Source organism: Pygoscelis adeliae, unplaced genomic scaffold (assembly GCF_000699105.1).
Source record: "Pygoscelis adeliae isolate BGI_AS28 unplaced genomic scaffold, ASM69910v1 Scaffold141, whole genome shotgun sequence".
NCBI classification, from domain to species: domain Eukaryota; kingdom Metazoa; phylum Chordata; class Aves; order Sphenisciformes; family Spheniscidae; genus Pygoscelis; species Pygoscelis adeliae.
Window position 1 is genome coordinate 476,380 of NW_008824231.1, and position 15,936 is coordinate 492,315.

General features: G+C 37.7%; 1 protein-coding gene across 2 annotated transcripts in view; it reads right to left on the bottom strand.

The window, feature by feature from the left end:
* Window positions 1-9,788, bottom strand: part of NOX4 (NADPH oxidase 4) — a 99,856-nt gene extending 90,068 nt beyond the window's left edge. For both annotated transcript variants that reach the window (XM_009334834.1, XM_009334832.1), the window contains exons 1-5: window positions 9,695-9,788; window positions 8,601-8,685; window positions 7,855-7,952; window positions 5,904-5,931; window positions 2,730-2,802 (exon numbers count right to left, since the gene is read on the bottom strand). In XM_009334834.1, coding sequence (XP_009333109.1) covers window positions 2,730-2,802; window positions 5,904-5,931; window positions 7,855-7,952; window positions 8,601-8,685; window positions 9,695-9,736 — 326 coding nt within the window. In that variant the 5' untranslated portion in view covers window positions 9,737-9,788. The remainder of the gene's footprint in view (window positions 1-2,729; window positions 2,803-5,903; window positions 5,932-7,854; window positions 7,953-8,600; window positions 8,686-9,694) is intronic.
* Between the last annotated feature and the right edge of the window lie 6,148 nt (window positions 9,789-15,936).

Genomic DNA, 15,936 nt, shown 5'->3' on the forward strand with positions numbered 1-15,936 from the left:
GGTTCCTCACATGTATCAAGTTCCACTAAATGTAATCAAGTCCTCTCAACTTCACTTCCTTAAACTAAAAGGATGGAAATCCTTGAATCTTTTAGCACAAAGCATATTTTTTAACATTTTAATAATTATATATTTCTTACTTGTATCCTTCTTAAACTGTGTGTCCTACAGATACGTACAGTACTCTAATACACTCATTAATCTTCCTACTTCTCCATATATATTTTTATAGTTCTTCAGAACATTTATTACTTTCTTTACCTTCTTCTTAGGGCTTAAAATAGACATTATTCACAGAATGAATGCATTTCTTAGGAACTCAAAGTCCTGAAAATTTGAGATCAAGTTGAACATTTAATTTTGGTTAACCTACTTTAGAATTTTGCAGGTGAAGACCGGCAAGAGTTAACTTACCGAGAAATCTAAGGGGAGATTGCCATGCTTTAAAGGGACACTGTAAGCAGCACAGTTTTGGAAAACTATTTTTAACACTCTTAGTTTTGAAAATGAAGCTATATGTGGTAGTTTAGAAGAAGAAATTGAAGACTGGAATATTTGGTTACAAAAAGAGATGGCATTGGAGCAGCTTATATTTTAATGTTCCTTTAAATATATGATTTCCAAAGTCACTAGTAATTGTGTTCAATGGAAATACTCTTGAACAACATTCACATGAAAGTTAGCAGAAATGTCAAAATTTATTCACAGGATTTATTGTATTTTCTAATAACATCATAACCCTTCCAACAAACAACTACTGAACAAAAAATGTTGGTCTAATACTCAGGTATGGCACGGCAAAAATTTAGAAAATTTTTCAAACAATACTCACTTTCCCCCTTTAAAACATTAGCAGCTAATTCAATCCTCCTAATACTTATTCACACAGTTTGCTGAACAAGTAAAGGCGCGAAAATAGCAGGATAGTCATGCATAGAAAAATTTCAGGAAGAACATATGAAGGAAGAAATGATTAAAGAGGTCAGTGTGCAAGAGCGGATTAGGGCTGAAATCCAAGAGAGTGTAACAGTCTCTAAAATACTTTTTTAAAAGCCCAGTTTCTGATAGGCAGTGAACATTTACAATTAACTTTCCTAAGACTATAGCATGAGTTTAGCCATCATAAGGCATGTGAGAATCCACAGACAAAGAGATTGAAAAGGGACAGAAAGATGCACATGGAAGCTTGTTTCCTTAGGAAAACACTATAAAGACAAGCTTGAGCCATATGCCTGAGGGAGAAGCCAGGATAAAATTTCTAAATAAGAATTATTGCTAGGCTTTGATTCTGCTGGCTAGATGGCAGAAAGGCGGGAAAGCACTTGCACTTACAGTAATTGAAGAAGGAAATAACAAGCATGTCACTTGGAAAGATGGAAACCTTTGCTGCATGAACCCCAAAATTATTATTTCCAAGAATATGTTTGCAACTACATATATTTTCCTAAGTTTCTCAATCATTAATAAATGCTATTCTTTTTTTTCTAATTTATCACGGCCTTGGAGAAAACAGGACTTTGTTCTGGCTCACTGCTGCAGAGTGAAGTAATTGTTTTATTTTTCCATCTTCCAAAAACTGGCTTTCTTTTGCAAGCAGAGCCATCTGTGTGGACTATGTAACGTGCAGCCATGTCTGACATCTTGTGCAGCAGTCTTACCCTGCACTTCTGTAGCCTACAGTTCCTCACAAAGGTCTCAACCCTGAAAGTATCTTTGTCTACAGAAAGTGCACAAGGATTTGCTGAATTACCTTCTTGAATCAGCACCTGATAACATTGCTACTCAGGAAAGACAGATTAGTTCAACAAAGTTCAAAACCACGTACCTAGCTCATATCAGTGGAGCACCATTAATGTTTGAAGCTATGGAATTAAAATATCCTTCAGTGTTTGCTGAATTGAGATGATGTATTTACATAATCAGTCTTTGAATTCACCAGAGACTGCTATAAAAATCAAGGGTTCTTTTATATGCTTCAACTGCAGAATCCAAGCCTTAAAAAGGTTACAACGTTGGGCTGGATCCTCCAAGGTATCGGTGACTCAAATGTACTGTAATACGTGTTCAATAATGTTGGTGCAGAATGTGACCCACTGGAGGACCAAACCTTTAGAAATCCCAGCAGCTATTCTGAGCCAATACTGCATTGCTGATTCAAAGTTATAATCGACATTAAAAAGAATGTATCTGACAACCAGAAGCAGAGCTTTAAAAAAGCAACATTCTACTTAAGTAGCACAATTCTGTTTTGGTTTGCTTCATTGCTGGTTTTTTTTGTTGCTTTTTTTTTTTTTTACAGTTTGTTGTTACATAGAATTGGTGAAAATAATTAAGATAAAGATATCATCTTATTTTACTTCCAGTGGACTTAATTTATGCATTGGACAGAACCTTCCATATGCTTAGTTTACTGCCTTCCTGAACAAGCAGGAAAAAAGAACTATCTGAATTTTTAAAGGTCTAGATTTTTAACTGAGCACATTCCTCAAACAATATTTTTCTCTGAAGGCAATTTAATCAGGTTTTGTAATTTTTTGAATACAAAATTCACTGTGCTAATTTACCTGCAAGCTAGTAAAAAAAAAATAGGGCAAGAAAAGTGGTATTTTTAACACTCATTTAAATGCTTCTTGCCTCGTATTGCATTTACTCTTCATTCTCTCTAATCAGTATGAGAATATGATTACTCAAATGGCATTTTTAAGCATAATGATCAGATCATGTCTTACCTGATGGCATATGTAGAAGCTGTACACATTAGGAATAATACTAACACCATAATGACTCCAGTCAGACCTGGAACTAAAACAGACATAAGATAACTGACATTTGAACTGTGAAGAGGTATACTTGTCTCCTATGACCTTTTAAGAAAGTGGAAGTTATTAGATATACAAATCATGATTCAATCAAACTCTTGCATGTATTTATCTCTTGAGGACAATTCATGTATCAAACTAGATAGGAAAGAAGAGCTGTTGTGTTATTTCCCACCTTCCCAGAGAAAACTGCCCTTTTCCTTGCATTTCACCATGCATCATTTATTTCCTATTAGTCTTTGCTCCTGTAATCATTTCCTCACGACATTTGTCTCTAAGCAGGTAACCAAGAACAAATCCTGTCTGTTTATTTGTAAGACTGACTGTACAAGTTTCTGTATCTCTTTTTTATTCCAAACCCTAAACTCTGTTGAACATGACAATTAAAAACCTGGTCAGGGACAGAATTCCAAGCAAATCAATTTCTATGCAAGCTGTCACTACAATTGTTTGCCAACCCATTTCATCCTGGAATGAAAAAGAGCCTGAAATTACTCTCCATGGCATTGTATCATGCTTGAAATTGCTGCCTGTAGAGCAAGGTCTGTGAGAGCGATCTACAGCCAGCATTTGAGAAGGAAAGGTTAAAAACATTAAGGATTGGACTCATCTGCTCAAATGCAGACTCGTATCAGAACTAGTCTATCCTCAGCTCTTTTTAAGTCAAAGGAGAGAAACAAGTATTTCTACAGCATGATTCATCTCATCCTAAAGTAGAATCCTGCCCATAAAGTACAGTAAACCTTCAGCCTAAAGATAGATTAAAAAAACCCCAACCAAAGTTATCACTTTTTCTGAGAAAAATCCCAACCAAAGTTACCACATTTTCTGAGCACCTTATCTTCAAAATTGCCATCCCAGGAATTAAGAATCTGAATTAAGAATTAAGAACCTAAAATCCATGAAGCATTACATCAAAACCTTTTACTTCTCTAAGAATGATTGTTTTTAAGCATGGTCTCTGGTCACGTGTTTGGGTTTAAACAACGTCAGGCCAATCACCAAGCACAAAGCTAAGTAAGTGCTGTTTTAGTGAATATAAGCGTCTCAACCAGCTTTCATGGATGTAAATAGCAAAACCACTGATTTTAATGGTCCAGGATCTTTTACAGGATCACATCCTAATGATAAGAACAAGCTAATTTTTTTAATAATTGATTGTGATTTTAGACTCTTTAGCAATAAGGAGACAATTTCAAATCTTATCTTTTTATAAACTTCTCAATATCCACTTGTTGAAAAGTCTGATACCCAAAATCTGATACATCCCAAATCACTCCTCAGTTTTACAAACTGTAGGAAAAACCCTGGTCCTACAATCAATGGAAGTTTTGTCATGGACTGCATAAGAAACATAATTTCACCCCTTCATGGAAAGGTTACAATTAAAAGCAGTTGCAATAGAAAACGTGCATTCTTTCTGTTGCCTCCTTCTTCATTTCTTCTTTCTTAATCTAATTTGATATGCAGTGCACAACCAATCTCCCCTCTGACACAAATACTTCCAATCCAATTGCAGTACAGCACTCGACCCAGCTTCCTACATTGTCACTCAGCTTTTACATCCAGTCCTTCAATTCTCTACTCCATCAAACTGCAAACATGAAATCACCTTGCCCCAATTCATCAGTGCATTTTTAGTGTTTCCCCTCCTCCCTGTCCCTGTCTCTCTTTTCCTCCACTAACTATAATCTTGAATACTTGTTCCTCCCAGAGCTAGCATCACACCCTTAAGCAAGGAAGTTCTTTCCTGGACTGATCTTTACAGCCATCACACTGTAAATCCTTCCAACTCCTTATTCCTTCTCTTCACTGTGTTAAAAAAAATCAGCCAATAAATCTAGTTCTGAACTGTTTGGGAAGAGACCATTTTTTTACATATTTGTACAGCTCCCAGTGCAGCAAAATCTTGGTCCTTGTATGGGCACTCCCACAGCACAAATAATAAATGTTAATTACCAGTTGTTAGGATGGGGAGTGATCTGAGTAGTTTTAAATTTAAGAGGACTTGGAATCACTGCTTTTTCCAACAATGTGCTCAAACTTTTGAAAATGCAGTATTTTCCTCGCTATCAGAGGGTAAAAGGAGTTCCACCTTGCAGGTCCTCTGCTCAACTAGAGATGTCTCAAGGTGTCCCCAGAAGCTGTGCAATATTTGATGGGGCCTCTACACTCATTCTTCACCCCAAGTCCTTCTCCTTTATCTAAGATACTAAATATAATACTAGCTGCTTGTTCTGATTCTCTCTCCCCATCTTTAACTCCCTCCTCTGTGAGTCACCTTCTTTCAAGCCTCCACCACTGATTCACTAACTACACCAGTTGCCCAACCTCTACTCTCAACTGACCTAAACCTTGCTTAGGGTTTTTGGAAAGCCCTTTCCCACAGGCTGCCAAATCTCGTAAATGTATTGGGATTAACAGGTCTAGAACCCCATTTATTGCTGTCCAGATTGATTCCTTCGGACCTTGCCCTAAATGCTACCAAGTTAGGACTTTTTGCATTTGATCTAAATAAGAATGAAAGAGAGATGACTTCAAAAAGGACCTTTTCCTGCTTGTGAAGCACTACAGCTCAGGTTTGTGCCTACCCCTCCATACCCAAACGTTGCTCTCTTCTAAATTCCTGCACCAAAAATGTCTTTGCTTATTTATTCTTTATGACTGCTGAAGCCTGATTCCCATGTAACAGTTTAGAAGGCTCTGAAGTCAAACCAACCCTTAAATAAACCAGCTGAAGCAAGAAGACTGCTTTTTTGTTGTGTTTCTTTTTCTAGAAATTGGATCATTTAGGAATTTGGTTTTAATATTATGCAGAATCTCTGTTTGAAACTGATGATTTTCCACTGACTCATCTGTACAACAGCTTTGAAGATGCTGCTCATCCTACTGCAGGGCTTATGTAACTCCTCCCTCCTGACTATTGGATAAGCAAACCCAGGTTATATTAACACAAATAACACATCTCAACTTAGCTGAGATACAACAAATGGAGCATGCAAAAACACAGGATCAAAATGTTTTGTCTGGAGAGTGATGGTGAGAAGCAGCAAACTTCCTCATTCAGTTTTGCAACAGACTTACCAGTAGCAAAAAGCAGTTTCCTCGGGTCCTGAAAAACAGACAGGCCAAAAAAAAAGTCAACATATGTGATTTTATATCCATATGAATAATGTAATAAGTAGCTCATAAAGCTCACATGATCGATGGCATAAGCAATCCCTAAATCTGGATGCAGGAATGGATTTGGTATTTGGTAGCAGTTTACACTGACTGCAATTTAACATAAACTAAAACTTTAGCCTTTGCATTCCCCCAATGAAGACAGTTCTGATCTGTTATGAAAAATTAGGATCCAGGTAATTTTACAAATAATTATTTTTTGAAAGCCTAACTTTACTCAGTTACCTCATACCTTTGGGAGGACAGAGGGGAGCAAAAGAGAGATTTTGAATTTAAATGGAAGACCAGCGGCGAGCATTTTACTGCCAGTTACATCACCAAGAGATTTGCAGTGGACTCCAGTGAAGCAGGACTGAACACAAAGGACCTGACAATACAAGGCCAGATGTTCCTGTGTCCTTCACCACATGTGAAAGGAAGAGGGAATATGTCAACCTCACAGGAAACTGCCTCGCTCCCCCTGAGTCCTGCACCTCATGAGGTTTTGTCTTCACTGTGGAGAAAGACTTTTTTTTTTGAACTTGCAGTAAAATGCAGTGAGGGGAGGTAAGCAGTTTTCATACAGACCTTGTCCGCATCCAGATGTGCGCACCCATGTGCAGAAGATGACAGTAGCATCCAGACTGCCCACCACAGTTAAAACACAGGTTTAAGTGGAATTCAAGCTCAAAGGTTCAAGAGCTACTAGAGTACCTATAATCCAGGACGTTTTGGTCCTAGAGTTACTAAAAACTTAACTCCATTTTCTATTGCAAAATTCCTGAGGCTGCTTAGTACAGGCTACCATGCACACCCTGGCACGTTCTTGCCTGAGGCAAGCTCCTGCTAATGTTCCTGATGAGGCTAAGTCTATTAGACCACTCCTAACACATGCAGACACTCCAGACACATGCAGTTCAATCCAGAACCTCAGCACAATAGTTGGTGTTGGCAAGTCTGTCTGCCACAGAATAGCTCAGTGATTAGATCATTCACCCAGGGAGTGGAGGACCTTGGTTGTTGGTCCTTATGAGCCTGGGCTGAGTCAAGCTCTCCTTTTCCAGGAAAGGATGCAGCTGGGATAGGGTCATTCTAAATCTTTCCTAATGAAGCTGGTAGAAAAGAAATGCAGACTTGAGACTAGAATGAATATAAACAAGAGAGAACTTGATTGTAGCCCAAAGAAGAATGAGTCCTGGACTCTGGTCTTACTCCTAAAATCCGCAAATATCTCTCCAGAGCCAAATGCACAAGCAAGCACCTGGCGGAGGGACTAGGACTCTGGTATGCCTTCAAGAGATCTGCACCACCGTCAGAGAAGTCATGCAAACCAAGTATTTCATAAGTGGAAATCAGCTTCCATCCCAGTTCATGCAGATAACCAATTCCACTCTTAGCATATATACTCCAGTTCCCACTGCACTTTAAAAATGCAAAATCAGTCTCAAATCTCACTATCCTCAAATCCCCAGTATATGTCACATAGCACTATATTCTAAATAGTGCAAATGCAGAATGTTTTTTCCCGAACAGCAGCAGAAGTGTCTCAACCAGGCCCACCCAAGGAACAGAGAGAAGCAGAAGAAAAGAAGCAGGAGAACAGGGTGCAAGGTCAAAGGACTTGATGACAGCATTCTCCACCTCATAATCCGATACAACTGAATCCTGCTGGCTTAAACAAAAAGTGCTTAATACATGCTTTGTCCAGAGAAAGAAGTAAAATCCACAGCAATGCACATGATGGCGAGTTTTCAGTGCACAAAACAGCAGCACTGTATAGATCGTAGGATCACACAATGAAATGGAATATACAAATAATCATATATTTAAATTATATACTTAAAAGCAAAATATTAAAGGACAGCTGGCTCACCTCACCACGATAGTTTGCTGCATTTAGTGCCAGAAAGTCTTCACTGTAGTTCTCAGAGAAGTTAAGAGCATTCACCAGATGAGCAGCAACATGTAAGACTAAAAAAAAGAGTAAAGCTGAGATCTGTAAACAAGAGGTAGATGTTGCCCTGAAGTAAAGAAAAGTGGCTACCCAGATGCCAAACTATAATCATATCACCTGCATGAGATGCATCAGGGACTAAGGAATTCTTTTTCTAAAGTAAATCAGGTTACAGATATTCATGGCAGAAAGCTGTACGTATTTTAAGATTTTTTAACACTACAGCAATCATTTCCGTACTGCAATGCTTCAGCTGGGAGACAACATTCAAAGGTGTCCACCCAAGAATATTTCTTCTTCACAGAACTGGGTATATATCTCTACTGCTCCCCCTTCTGCAGATAAGCCTGTAGCACCCTGCTTCTTCACTCAAATTCCTTTAGGCACAATGGAGGGTCACTCATAATGGCAGATTTCGACTTGATCTCATATACCTGTCCTTTTAGAAACTGGAATTTTAAGGATAGGCTCAGCATTAGAATGTAAGCCATGTGTTTAAAGGAAAAATAAACCAAACCCCACACACATCTGAGAAAGCATTCACAATTTAAGGCAGGGAAGCACAGAGCAAGACTACCCCCAAATGTACTGTACAAGAAAAACCACAAAGTACTGCTTCAATGTGTCTCCCAAACAAGGTGCTGCTCAGCACAGTAAGGTCTCACCTGAAAAGATGCATATTGTAACACCACACGTCACATGGAAAGTTTTACTTTTATCTAGCAGCCTTCTGGTTTTCCTGCTGGCAACCTAATAAGAGAAGAATTCAAGCAATCTCTCTTCTAAAACAAAGCAAAGAAAAAAAATACTAACAGCAACTGAGGTGATCTAATAGCAACTTCAGCTTTTACTAGGTTTAACACCCTTGCAAGCACAGTACCTAAATTTAGAAACCACAGGATTATGTCAATGAGCTAATTTTGAGGCCTTAATGAAGAAATTACAGTTGGATCTGTATTACATAGATGTCAAGAGCACATAAAGTAATGTCCCTTCTGGCCTTAAAATTTAGGAATTCCAGCACTAATTGTTGTAGGCGTAACTGACTCTTTAGTGAGCAGGATCAGAGGGAAAGGTATATTTGCATATACATATGCGTCTGTAGGCATCAAATCTTATAGGTACTGTCACAAGATGAACAGAACTCATAGGTTCAATTTGCAACCATCTAGAAAACACAGACATTCCTCAAAAGCATTACTTGTATTTCTGTAAAAGCAACTGGCGAATCACAAACAAGCTAAAATACTGTTTACTGAATACTGGTACAGAAAACAAACCCTCTTAGCTTTGCCAGAACTTTTTTTTTTTCTCCCATGATAATGAATATATCAGGTTGGGTATCTATTTAAAGTTCTATCATCTCCAGTAGGACACTTGTGGTCATACAGAGACAAAGTTCTTTTTGCTCTGTTGAATTCTACCAAGAAACAGTAGAGAGGACACAGACAGCTTTTATATTAGAGTTGGAAAAGAAGAAGGAGTTTGTCTGGTTACAGTTCCACAGCAATTCCCTGTCCTTCAAAAATGCGTTGAAGAAACCCTCCTTACAACAAGTCCAATCAAACCAGACAATGCCAGCCAAGGCATTGTCTTCAAAGGAGTCATGAAGCTAGTCTGAATGTCTGATACTTGCACCATGCAGGCACATACTGTATAATAAACAGGAATATAACAGATTTTTTCCTATTATTTTTACACTAAACAGAGACCAGGGCCCTCTTCTTCTCAACTGCTGCATTCTGAGGACAGGACTTACCTTCTGAGATCCTCGCAGGAAGGCCAAGAGAACACGGCACATTGGTAGAAGGACCAGGCAGCAGTTGACATTGAGGACAGATGCTGAAGCTCTGCTAACACACAATCCTAGCTGAACAAATATAGCAAGAGTTAGATTACAGGGAGAAAAGACGCTTTAATGGTTCAGGTGTCAGTATTCAACCTCCTTTTCTTTGCTGTGAAACCGAACAGTTCCCATGCTCTCTTGACTCATCAGAATAGTGGAGTTTCATGATGTTTTACATGTACTGAAAAAAACACAGTACACACAGCATGCTATCCTGTTTTCCAAGGGAAACAGCTCTCACCTTCGCATGAAAAAAATATTCAAAATTAATTTTGTCAGCAATAATGACAACTTGCTACGGAAAGAACCAATATCCTCATCAGTGCTCAAAGCCACATGGAACAAAACATGTCTGAGACAACAATAAGCGTCCACCGAGAAACTACCTGAAAGCTTCAACAGACATAATTAAATAAGAAAGAGGGATAAACACTATGAGGACGCTAGACAGCCACTTAAGTGAAGTGCAATGATTTTCTGGTAAACAAGCCAGAAGAAGATGTAAAAAAACCCATTGATTCAATTAAACTGAACTGATAATATTGTTTCAAGGACTGTTATGGAATTGTCACAGAACTCCTCATCCATTCACACTATGCAGTGCCATATTTGGACCTAAAGAAAGTAGGTTTTCTTCATTTTAACTACTCCGTAGCTGGGAACTGTAATGAAATCTAATTTCACTAATGCTTTCACTGGTATATTTGGAACTTACATAATTAGAACAAAAACACTTGTCAAATAAATGAACAAAGCACACATTAATGTCATAACCCTGTATTTTTTAATCTTATTATAGTCTCTCATTCATTTATGATTTTTAAAAAGGTTAGCAAAATGCCATTGTTCTCCTAGTTATTAGGTTGAATTACCATTTTACTAGCTTATATAAAAGATGCTTTTAGACTGTCAACAGATTTCTGGAAGGACATTTCTTACAATGTTCTCTAAACCCCAAGTTTTTCAACTCCTGAAGAAATTAATAAAAATCTGTTCTAATATTATAAGATAACTCAAATACTGCAGAGGTATGTGAATGATTTGAACAGGTACCAATTATCTAATAAAAATTACTAAAGATTTATTACTTTTTCAAAACGAAACTGCATGTCGAAAAAAGAACATTTGTTATTTCTCAGTCAAAAAAAAATTCATCAGTGAAACATTTATTATATTCATATATTTCTTATCAAGAAGAAGAAACAGAATTGGAGAGAAACAAAGGTTATTTGGAAATTTTTTTTACAAAAATTATTAGAAAAGCCTTGTCATTTCAAAATTTGTAATTGCTATTAGTTGTTTTTTACAGACTGATCTACATGTCACAGAATTGGATGAATATATAAACTAGTAAAAATAAAGTAAACAAAATAACTGGACTTCAGCACATCTAGCAAGATCACAAGCACGACGGCATGACAGGAGCTTCTCAGTACCGTAAAACATCAAAACTGCCTGCTCTCACAGTTAGTAATACCCATGTACCCCACCTTCTCTGCACTACATCTGGGCACAAAACCAGTAGACAAACAGAAGGTAAAGATGTTCGATCTACCTGAAGCATCAAGCTCTCCACCTAAATCCCATTTCTCTTCTGGCTACTTCACATTACTTACTTAGACCTGAGCTAGGGACCTCCTCACCAGACATTACCAGTTTCCACAGAACAAAGCAGTCATAAGGGCACCTTCTCTCAAAAGTTGCCCATGAGAAGTAGGAGCAATTACCCCACAAAATGTGCTCTACCTTGTTCTCTACCACTCTCTGTAAATGTGGGATCCCTGGCAACATCCCGGGAGCAGATCTCACAAAAGTTACAGAGAGGGACACTTACAACAGAGGCATCTCTAACCTACTGAATTGTAGAAAAAAAGACTAGAATGAACCACATCACTTAGTTCTTCCCCACTCACCAGACCTCCTCCACTATTTCTTCCAATACAGTTAGTCCTTTTTTTTCTTCCCTTGCTTCGATTTCATCCGTTACTTCACACTCTGTTCACATCCACAATGAGAGATTATTCTTGCTACTTTTCCCTCACAAGTCATGTTCTTCAGGCTTTAGATCATGCTCTCCTTCCCTGCTCTGGACTCTCCCAACTGGTCCGGAGCCCAAGTGCAATGACTACAACCGAGCACCAGCTACAATGGCCACAAACTCAGCAATTGAGCTGAGATTTTACTGAATGCTGATGTCACCTTCCACTTCAAAGTATGATTAAAAAAATGTGAACAACCACAATAAATATTTTTGTATCTTTGCCCACAGTAGCTTAAAGTGACTTTAGAACTTCATAAATATTTTTTGACTATCATCAGATAAAATGGCAATATCCTTGAAATGATTGGACTTAATGGCAAATAAAATGCCTCTACAATGTGCCGTTTGCATATACAGACTGTCTCTATCTTCATTAATTATTATTCCTCTAAAGGGAAGCTAAAAATGAGCTATACACCTCATAAAAGCAATAACTTCAAAAACATGGTCATTAAACACATATAAGCATTTTTATTAGAGCTTGCTGATGTGCTACAGTATTTCAGTGATTAAATGAGCATGATTTGAAAAACCCAAGAATTATGTAGAACTAACGTTATGCAAAACTCAGAAGTAAACTGAATCTTTTTGTAGCTCTTAACTAACACCCAAAAGCTGAAAAAAGCTGCAATACAATTAATAAGTAAAGCAATTTGAAAATTGTAATCATTTCTATTATACGACCTATATGATACATCATTAGTTTCTCCAGAATTTATGTTGTCTTTGAGTTTAAACATAAACCAGGCATGATACCAGTTATCCAAGACTTCCTTTATCAGGCACAACTATTCTTCTTACAAAACCTCAACAAAACAGTCTAGTTTGGAATACTCTAGAATAGAGTTAATTCTACACTGTGTAGTATTAAATAAATTAAATAATTTATTGTAAGAAAGAAGTAAAATGCCAAACAATTTAACTGGTACAAAACATATGAACCAGCTATGATGAGTAGAAAAAGCTACCCTACTAGAATCATAGAATCATAGAACGGTTTGGGTTGGAAGGGACCTTAAAGATCAGCTAGTCCAACCCCCCTGCCATGGGCAGGGACACCTTCCACTAGACCAGGTTGCTCAAACTAACCTTCCTTTGTGTTTTTCCATGCCAGTATTTAACAAATGGCAAATATTCATTCCTAATGCAATTACTATGGAAGAATGCCCTTACATTAATTCCAATTCAATGCTATCAGCATCTGTACAAAGGAAAAAAAAAAAAAGAGAGCAGGAAACGACTTCTTCAAATATGCAGTGCACTTCTAGGAAAGCGTGATTTAAATATTTTCACCAATGGTTCATTTAAGGTTTTATTCTGAAGAAATAAAGTTGGGCAATGTTTTCTGCAACAAGCCCATGACCAACCTGAAAACAATGGTAAAGTAATACATTTAGCAATGCTTAGAATCACAATTCATGCAAGACCCAGAAGAATAACAGAGTACTAAGTTTGCTCTTAACATATATCCAAAGGCTAAAAATATCCCCATGAAACTAATTTTTTCCAAATGGTTTCCAAGTGGTCTTTCTTGACTTCCTTTGCATTGCCTGGGTGGCATAGTAACAAATTATCATAGTGCATTGTTGGATTTTTAAACAATAGTAGAACAAAAGATGATTTTTGCTCCAAGGCAACTCACTGGTTCTAGAAGGGAATATATATCCTTATTAAGTAGCTAAGAAATGAGAGAAATATAATCCTCTTTTCTTCCTAAGATTACCGTTGTCATAAGAAAAAAAAAAAAAAGTGTTATTTCATGTCAGTAGCATGTGAAATTTCTGTAGGATCAAAAAGAGAGAAAAAAACACTCTCAAAAATCTCTGCTGGACACTCTCTTTTATCCACCTTTGCTGGTATCAAATCCAAGCATTTGATAACCTCCTTCTGTACTCTGCCTACCCAGTACCACACATGCTGTTATTCCATTTCATGGGGGGCACAAAGAGGCATAGAAAAACTAAAGAATTAATCGAATTCACAGAGGAAATCTGTGGCAGGGATAGTAGGGAACTAGACCCATTACAAACTCAAATCCTAAAAACTAGGCTAGATTTTTTTCTCCAGACAAGTATAAAGCAATTACCATATTTTCCTTCTCCAAAGCAGCAGAAAAGGGCTCCAGAGATATAATGGGAATGTAAGTTCTCCAGCTGTCCCTGTCTGATGTACAGTCCCACAGAAATTGGGATGGACTCCTGGCTACACTCAACTACAACGCGCGAAGTAGGACAGAGAAGCAAAAAGAAATCAGTTCTCGTTGGATGTTCTGTGTGTTGCTGCCAGCAAAGTAGGGGAAATGAGCTTCTCTGTAGCTAGGCAAACGATTTCAGTCTTAGGTTGAGGGCTAAAGTAACTTACTGTGTACCACAGAATTCCCCATAGTTCGTCAGTTATAAATACAGAGATGAACGTTACCTGCAACTGCTGTGCAAAGAAATCTAATATTCAATACAATTTTACAAAAGACTTTTGTTGGTGTTGCTGAGTTACAGGTTTCTTTTTGTGCCAGGCAGAATGATACACGCACAGACTGGAAGGGACCTCAAGTTATCTTCCAGATTTGAGTGTTCCAGATCATGCTTCTTCTGTAGCAACATCACAAAGCGTGACAGTATTTTATATATTAATTAGCAACAAGAGCTTGAATGGTTGATCCTGCAAGATGCAGTATGATCTAAACTCCACACATTCGGTCATGAATCAAGGGATTAAGGGTACGCAAGTCCCCCCAAGAGATTCACAACATAGTGCAACTCATGGCCAGAGCAGGAAGTTGCTTATTGTCATATCTGAGCCACAGTCACACAGAAGTGATGCAACGACTGCTACTAAGGGCTTCCTTTATGTTGAATTATTTCCCCTTATCAAACAACACAGTAGGTAATATGGTCTGTAAAACCAGTCTTCTGGAGTGTAATGCAGCTATTTTTATTTTAAGACCTGCCATTGTTGGACTACCATGGGAACCCTGCAATAACAATATAATGAACAATCAACCAAAGAAACATTTTGGCCATAATTCAGTTCTGTTCTACACAGAGTGTTATGCCATGATGATCTCACAACAAGGAGCAATGACGACAACAGGACTATTTTTAACAGAAGTCTGCATGATGCAGTAGTAAAAATTTCAGTTAATCATTTGAGATGTACCTCTACTAATTGAACCTCCACTATTGACAGTTTCACAAGAAGTTCTGCAAAGGTGGAAGTTCTCCCATAAAAGTTAATAATATAGATGTCCTTCACAGGATTACTGCCATTTGAGCTAAAAAAAAAGAAAAAGAAACGAAGAAAGCAAACAGAAGAACTATATGATGCAAAAACCCAAGTTCTTCATTGGCTCATAACTGAGAATAATCTAATAATCTCAGCAATGATGCTGAACCATGGGCTGTCCAGGAAGGACAAAGGGTTGAAAGAAAAAATGTTTTGGCAAAAAAAAATCTAGAATGAGGCAAAGAGAATGCAAGAAGAGATTTACTTGCAAATTCAAGGGGACTATCAAGATAAGGTCTTGTGGATTAACACCCTCAGTCTTCATTAGGGAATCCTGCATATATATGTATATAGCTTCCATAGCAACATAAATCTATTATTAGACATTTTTGTTACATGTAACATTCTAAAGATGTTAGCCTGGTTACAAGACAATTAAATAGCAAAAACACGCTGCATTAAGGAAAATAAAGGGTCAAGAAACACAACTCCCTCCAATGCTTAGATGTGTGGGGGAAGCGGGCCGCAGTGTGGTTGCATAAGGATCAATGAAAGCAGAATCTGGCCTCAGTTAGTAGAATTTTTATCATTACGATAAACTAGCAAGGAGAGACATGCAAGTTAGTGGAACATATTCCAAGCAGTGAATAAAGATGACATAAATGTGACGCGCAGTACTGCACAGTAAGAGGGCAGCAACTGTACAGATAAAAAAGTGAGGCAGCACTTTTCCTTTTCAGTCCCATTTTCAGTTATTCAATCTTTTCCCAAAGAGATCCTTCTGAGAATGCATTTTCTCCACTTTGGTCTGAAACCCAGAAGCTTATCTCTTGCATTAACATCCATTTGACTACATTAGAGTTATTTGAGCAGGGACTAGAGAGGGAATAGG